The sequence below is a fragment of the Primulina tabacum genome, chromosome 4, assembly GCF_025594145.1.
Source record: "Primulina tabacum isolate GXHZ01 chromosome 4, ASM2559414v2, whole genome shotgun sequence".
NCBI lineage: Eukaryota > Viridiplantae > Streptophyta > Magnoliopsida > Lamiales > Gesneriaceae > Primulina > Primulina tabacum.
Window position 1 is genome coordinate 46661930 of NC_134553.1, and position 8003 is coordinate 46669932.

Sequence of the window (8003 nt, forward strand, 5' to 3'; positions counted from 1 at the left end):
CCTTCAAGGTTGCAACCCAAAACAGCATGGCAACCTTGGAAGAAAAGAAAGCACATAAGGCACATTAGAAGGCACTTTAACGGTTGCGACAAGGTTGATGTAAATCACGAACACCAACTTTGGAGAGCAGATAAGAATATTGAGAACTCCCTAAAGCTTTAGTAAAGATATCACCCAACTATTCAGTGGTGGAGATATGCGCAGTAGTTATAGTTCCATCCTTAACTTGCTCACGCACTAAATGACAATCGATTTCTATATGTTTCGTGCCTTCATGGTACATGGGATTAGCTGCAATATTTATAGCCGCAGTGTTGTCACAAAACAAAGTCGTTGGAGCTGTCAACTTGAGACCCATGTCTGCCAATAAACCAGAAATCCATACTACTTCACAGGTTGTGGAAGCCATCGCACGATACTCGGCTTCTGAGGAGGACCTGGAAACAGTGTGTTGTTTCTTGGTTTTCCAAGATAACAGGGAGTCTCCTAATTTAACACAATATCCTGTGATGGAACGACGAGTCATTGGGCATGAAGCCCAATCCGAGTCACAATAAGCAGAAAGAGAAGAACACTTGTTCACAGACAGCATGATACCCAAACCAGGTGATCCCTTGAGGTATCGAACTATACGAATGGCTGCATCCATATGCTACTGCTTTGGTGAATGCATAAATTGGGTCAAGTGTTGCACTGCATAACATATGTCTGGCCGCGTGATTGTCAAATACAACAAACGGCCCACTAATCGTTTATATGCATTTGCATCTTTCAACAAATCATCCTTAGAGCCACTATGATCAGACTTATGCATGATAACATCCAGCTCATGGGTTGTGAACTTCTTATTCTGTTCCATTGGTGTGTCAAATGGCCGAGCTCCTACTACGCCAGTCTCTGCAATCAATTCCAGCGCATACTTGCGTTGATTCAAGTAAATTCCCTCTTTAGATCTCGCAACTTCAATCCCTAAAAAATATCTTAGACTCCCAAGGTCTTTAATCTGCAACTTGGAGTGCAAAAAACTCTGAAGTTTCTGAATACATTTCGAATTACTCCTTGTAAGAAAGCATTAGTGACATCCATTTGCAACAATGGCCAGCGATTGACAGCTGCAACTTTCAATAGACACCTAATAGTCACAATCTTCGCCGTTGGGGAAAAAGTATCATGAAAGTCGACTCCTGGTTTCTGTGTATAACCATTAGCCACGAGTCTCGCCTTGAATCGATCCACTGTCCCATCAGACTTAAGTTTAATCTTGTAAACCCATCGACATCCAATAGGCTTGACAGCTGGTGGTAATTCAACCACATCCCAAGTATGATTACTCTCCGATGCTGCCAATTCCAAGTTCATAGCATCCTGCCACCTAGAATCTGTGAGAACCTCATGGTAAGAACTTGGCTCTGTTATTGAAGACATAGCAGCAAGATAGTCTTGGTATGATGAAGAAAAATTGGAATATGTAAGGTACTTAGATATAGGATAAGAACAAGTGGCTGAATTGGTTTTAGACGGATTAGAACAAGTGAGTCCTTTAACCAAATAGGAGGAACAATGGTTCTAGAAGATCTTCGCAGCGGTGGATTCACTGAAGCTTCAGGATGAGTGACGAGAGGTGACTCAACAGCCTCAATGTTAATGAATGGGGAAGCATTGTCCATAAAAGGAGTGGTACATGGGATGTTATCAGAAACTTGACAAGGTTCAGTCACAAAAGGAAATATGTTCTCATGGAAGGTTACATCTTTAGAAACAAACACCCTTTTGGAATGCAAATCTAAGACCTTGTACCCTTTTTGTACGGTAGAATATCCCAAGAATGCACAACGAGCAGCTCTAGGAGAAAATTTGTGCCCAACTGGTAAAATGGAAGTATAACACAAGCAACCAAATGTTCGAAGATGATCAAAAGCAGGGGTTTTATGGAAGAGTATCTCAAAAGGAGTCTTATTTCCCAAAACAGCTGTAGGAGTTCTATTAACCAAATACACTGCTGTCAACACACAATCCCCCCAATATCTTAATGGAATATAGGACTTAAATCTTAATGATCTTGCTACATTAAGTATGTGTCTATGTTTTCTTTCAACCAATCCATTTTGTTGGGGAGTGTACGGACAAGAACTTTGATGGATTATGCCAAGAGATTGAAAAAGAGTGTTGCAACCAGAATTAAAGAAATCTGTTGCATTGTCTGTTCTGATTACTTTGATTTTGGTCGAAAACTGAGTATCATTCATGGCAAGAAAAATCCAAATCATACCAAGTGTATCTAGCTTTGAATGCATAAGGAACACCCATGTACCTCGAGAAAACTCATCTACAATGGTCAAGAAGTACTTTTCTCCATTGTACGTGGGAGTGTGGAATGGACCCCATATATCCATATGTACTAACTCAAACACCCGAGAAGTCTTAGTGTGACTCTCAGAAGGTAAACTCACCCTAGGCTGTTTTGACATAGGGCAAACAGAACAATGTGGGAACGTATCAATACTGGACACAAATGACAGTAATTTCATTCTCGAAAAAGACATATGACCTGAAGGGAAATATTTATTCCTAATTTTAATTGATATATCTTATTGATTTATTTCCCTAATATTATGTTTCCTTGTTGATTTGATTGAGTATAATATTTAATTATGGTTTTGCCTTTCTAGATAATTATGTTAAGATTTTATTGTGATATGATAAGATTATGTGGAATATTGGGTTTAACCTTTCTAGATATTATCTTTGTGATAAATATATTCTAGATATAATATTTATGATAATGATTTACATGATATGGTATTATTGCTTTGTTTCTAATAGAATTCTTGTTTACCATATCTTATAGATTTCTTTATGGAAGATAAACTCTAGGAGAGATGAAAGCTATACATAAGAGGTGATCAACGTGAGGTGATAGGGGGCGACGGAGATTTAATAAAAAAGGGGAGATAAGAGTTTACTTGGAGGAATTTTTCGTGGAGATTTTTTGTGTGAGTTTTCGTGAGAGTGTTTTTCGTGGAAGAGTTTTTTTTCGTGAAGGAGAGATTTTCGTAGGAGCTTTTTCGATCTATTGATCGTGTGTTTTTCACTCTTCGCTTGGAGGTTTTCATGAATGCATAACTGATGCACTTTTGCACGTCGAGATTTTAGAGACAAATAATTCTACAAAGACGTTGCTGTTTTGAAGAGTGCTGGTTTACGTGTTGCTCTGAATGTTGCCAACATCTACAGACAACATCTGTAACGATGTTGGTTGGAGATCGGGTTTTGTTGTTTAAAGTTTTTGGATCACGCTTTTGCTTTCTTGTTTTAGTTTTATTCTGGTTATTTGTTTTAGAAAGCATTTGTTTTCTCAACGTGTTGAGGAAATTGATTTTAGTGAGAATCACTAGTGATAGGTTTTTGTGTAAACGATTTGGTTTTTCTAGTGATTAATTTTTGCCATAAGGCACCGCACAAGTATTTATACTTGTGCATATTTAATCTCGTCCATCTAGTTATTTCAAATCAATTTGTGTTATAAAAGTTAATTTTCCGCTGCATATAGATGTTGTCCGAGATGTTGTAACATCTGGCACAACATTTAATTCTGATAAAACACAAATTTATTATTTGTTAATTCTATTCTGATATTTTTATTATTTTCGATATCTGTCGGACAAAATAATCCTAACATGACCCAAACGTTTATTCCATTCATAAAAGTTGATAGAAGAATGAGAAACCCAAGGTTCGTCTACTGTCAAAGTATTACATCTTGTTTCAAAAAGGCAAGAATTTGGTTGTAATGTTGAAAAATCATTTGGAGCAAAGTGATAGAGACCACCCTCTTCTCTACCAATCCCCATTATCTTTCCAGTCTTGAGGTCCTGAAACAAACAGAAAAGTGGATAAAAAGTGACAAAACAGTGATGACTCTTGGTGAATTTGGAAATGGATAAGAGATTGAATCGAAAATTGGGAATATATAGCACATTCTCGAGTGTAATAGCATTTGTTATAGGTACCGTCCCTATCTTGCTTATATATGTTTTACTACCATTCGGCATCCTCACAAATTTAGTGGAATCTGCTATAGACTTCGAACTTTGTAGCAAGGATGGGTCTCCAACCATGTGCTCATTCGCCCCGGTGTCTACAATCCATGTATGCGAAGCACAATGTGAATTGTTACCTGCCATATTCACTATTGGAGCTGTGGTTGATTGAAGATTGGAATTTCCAAGTAGTTTCAGAATCTCTGCATATTGTGCAGCTGTGAAAATTTGAGATCCATTTGTTGTGTTTGTTTGGGGTGTTTCAACAGACCCATCATCCACTAAATTGACTTCTCGCTGAACCTTTTTGTTCTTCGGAAAGTCCTTGCCAAATTTCTTATTGTAAGCTTTTCCTTATGATGGTTTATACAATTTATGCCCCTGTGGATAACCATGAAGTCGAAAGCAGTAGTCTATTGTATGTCCTAGTCCAGTGACAATGATCACACTTCATCTCTCTCTTGTGATCTGTACTCTTATCCTTATTTTGAATAGAGTAAAACACTGAAGTTGGAACTTCAATCGAAGAAAGTGATCGATGCGATTCTTCTTGTGAGAGCATGGAGAATGCCTGACCAACTGTAGGCAGGGGATTCATCATGAGGATCTGACTCCTAATGTTCACGTAGCTCTCATTCAACCCCACCAAGAACTGAAGTAGACGCTGTTGTTGATCATGTTCCACGTATTTTCTGGCCGTAGCACACTCACATGAAGGCAGTGTTACTAATGAAGAATACTCATCCCATAATCGCTTCAATTTACAATAATAGCTTGAGATGGTGTTATTGCCTCGAACTAAGCAACCTATATCGCGATGAAGAGAAAAAATTCTGGAACCGTTTATCTTATCAAATTGTTCCTTCAGATCTGTCCATACAACCGAAGCATCTGTAGAATACATTATTCCTTTAAAAATCTCCTTCAATACAGAGTTCATAAGTTCGAATCTGTTTTTTTTTATTAAAAAAAATCCGTCCTAAGCTAACATAACTAATGCTAATTAAATATTTCCCAATATGAGTACTCTAATTTGAAACGCATCCACGCATTCTTTCTCAAAACAAATCTTGTCCTCCGATCCAACTCAAATGTTGGATGGATCCGACCGCAGCCATAATGTCTTTAATTACAATGATTATAATACGACAAAAATTTGTGTGAGAGATGGTCTCACAGGTCGTATTTTATGAGATTGATATTTTATTTGAGTCATCCATGAAAAAATATTACTTTTTATGCTAAGAGTATTACTTTTTATTGTGAATATCGGTAGGATTGATCCGTCTCATAGATAAAAATTCGTGAGAACGTCTAACAAGAGATTTATTTTTATAATATTATGTAGAATGATTTTATTTACCTTCCCAAGACATCAGATAAAGAGGAGGGCAAATTGCCATCCTGGTACCATGGCTGTCCACTTACATGGAGGGACCATGCCATTAATACGTTTGGTATTGAATGTGACTGAATGCATCCCATTTTCTCACTATTACTAGTGAATTTGGGTGTCACTTGTAAAATTAAGCAAAAAACAATCGCTTTTCTTCAATTCAAATTAAGCAAAGAACATCCCATTTTCAGTTTATCTCCTCTCATATGCATAGTTTATCTCCTCTCATAAATCAAATTAAACGTCCGTCTCATAAAGAATAAAATTATTTCAAAATAAAAATAATCTTCGAAAACTTATTTAAATATGAGTTTAGTTCATTAACAAGGAAAATATATATGTAATATAAAGAGAACGTTAGAGAACAAAAAAGATATCACAAGTTTAATTTCAAACTACAAAATTATTTACTAAGAACAATGATGTGTTATCAATGATTGTCAAAGATGTGGAAAAATCAAGTGAGACTTAAAAAAAAGAATATGGAATACAATGTAGTAAGATCCGAAATATGAACAACTCAAATAAATAAAGTAAAAAAACCATACGAAAAAAATAAAACAAGTATCAAAGAGAATAACATCAAATTCGACGATGAAAAAACATGAAAATCAGATATGACGATGAGATTCATGAATTTAATCGAACAAATAAGCATGAAAAAAATATAAACAAAATATCGAATGATTCAAAATCAAACAAAAAACAATTGTTTGAAATGATAGATGAACTGTGAAATAATATTTTTCATTGAATAATTTATGAAAAAATATATATATGCATTAGTTACAAATTTACGATTAATATTTTCATTGTATTTAAGTTCGTCATGGTGCAACGGCTGCATGTGCTTCGCGACTGAATCAGCTAAAAAGATGGGTAAAATCAATCAACTCGGAGCCTTGTACTCAATACTATTAACTGTATCAGCCAAACAGGTATACCCAAAAGATTGGACATCAATTTCTGTCGTTTGAATAAATATGAGCTTTGATAAACACATTTATTCTTCCCATTTACCGTATTATTTTCACTCAATAATTTGGTCAAAAACTGACAACGTGGAACATGAACATGACAGTTTAGTAAGTGTACAACAGACGTTCTAAAGATTGCTGTCTTTTTCTTGGTTCAAATCCTGGAACCTTACTCTGTGCAAGCGTGTCCGATTTTGGGAGATTTCTTGTGTTTGATAACTCCTTCTCATGTGATTTATGTGCGTTTCCGGAAACTCTGACTGCTTTCTCACTTTTACAGCCTGAAAGAATACCCGTACGCCGTTTCGACAGTTCTTTGAGTGTGCTGTTTCTTGGATTCAGGCCTGGTTTTTGAGGATTTGGGGTAGTGGTGACAGTGGAAGTGGTGGTGGTGGTGGTGGTGGTGGTGGATCTCAGCTCTTCGAAATCCGAGAAGATGGAGAAATCTGCCGCGCTGGCCGTAACAACACTCCACTCTATACTGGCTTCACTTGGCGCATAACAATTTCGAGGTGTTACACAGCCTGACAGGCCATCTGATGCCTGCCTGGAGAGAAAAGAATTACCTTTCGACAGGCTTTCGATTTCGAATAAATCGGAGCTTGCATCGCTGTCGCCATCGTTATTCAAATCACTGCAAATTGGAGGGATCTTTATTTCTTGATCAGTTACTCCTGGAACAAGTGCATCCCAAGTCAACATTGATAGCTTCTTGTCCAGGCTCAGGCGGTTCTTGCCCTTTTCAAGGATGGGGGATCCGAATACATCCAATGACTTTCGCTTAGTGGCATCCTCTTGTTCGGCTTGTATTTGCGTTCTTGATGCATGATCTCCATTCTTGGAATTGAACACGGGGAAGCTAAAACGGCCCTCTTTCATTTCCGAATCAATAAACTTCGCTCTCGTATCATGTTCCGACGGGGGTTTCTTAACCGAAGGATCACTGGTTTTAACCAGAATATTACCACTCTTAGTGGAACAGTTATCTCGATCAAAATCTCCGATTTCGACAGAATTCTTGTCACTACAAGAACAGTTGCAGCCAATGTTGGCAAGAAAGCCCTTTCTTTTAAACTTTTTGGGCTTCTGGTTCCTCGGAACACTATGCAACATGCCGCTTCCACTGTTCCAGCTTGACTCGGATCGAACACTCGGGGTCGCTATCTGATCCCAATCTTTTGCAGGCAATACTTGAATTATGGGGTCATCTTTCTTGGACTGGTGATCTTGCAACCCTTTGTTACGATCAACTATGGGGGTATAATTCGTGCCTTCATTGAAATATTTTTTCGCATCAAAAACGTCGATTTCTCGATCTTCCGTCGTCCTATGCTTTCCGAGATAAGCAGGATCATGTTTGGAAGATCGTAATTCGAGCTCAAAGGTTTCCTCAACTCCATCTAAGTACGAGGAAAAGGAACTGTCCCGGAACTTGTCGCTACTTTGTGAAGTACTCATATAGTGAACTTGATTTGGAGGAAAAAAATTATGAAATAGAAATTAATACTAGAGAATTTTTTATGTAGATATGAGGAGAGAATCGAAATATGCGAAATGGGAATTGGTGTGGGCAGGGAACTTTGGCTTAAT

At 37.4% G+C, this 8003-nt stretch overlaps 1 protein-coding gene across 1 annotated transcript; it reads right to left on the reverse strand.

Moving 5' to 3' along the window:
• Window positions 1–6325: 6325 nt before the first annotated feature.
• On the reverse strand, window positions 6326–8003 carry LOC142541707 (protein PHYTOCHROME KINASE SUBSTRATE 1-like). Its single transcript, XM_075648174.1, has one exon. The coding sequence runs from the start codon at window positions 7869–7871 to the stop codon at window positions 6519–6521; it is 1353 nt and encodes a 450-aa protein (XP_075504289.1). The 5' UTR covers window positions 7872–8003; the 3' UTR covers window positions 6326–6518.

Coding starts and splice junctions, on each gene's coding strand:
- LOC142541707 (XM_075648174.1), bottom strand. CDS start 7,871: ATGAGTACTTCACAAAGTAGCGACAAGTTCCGGGACAGTTCCTTTTCC.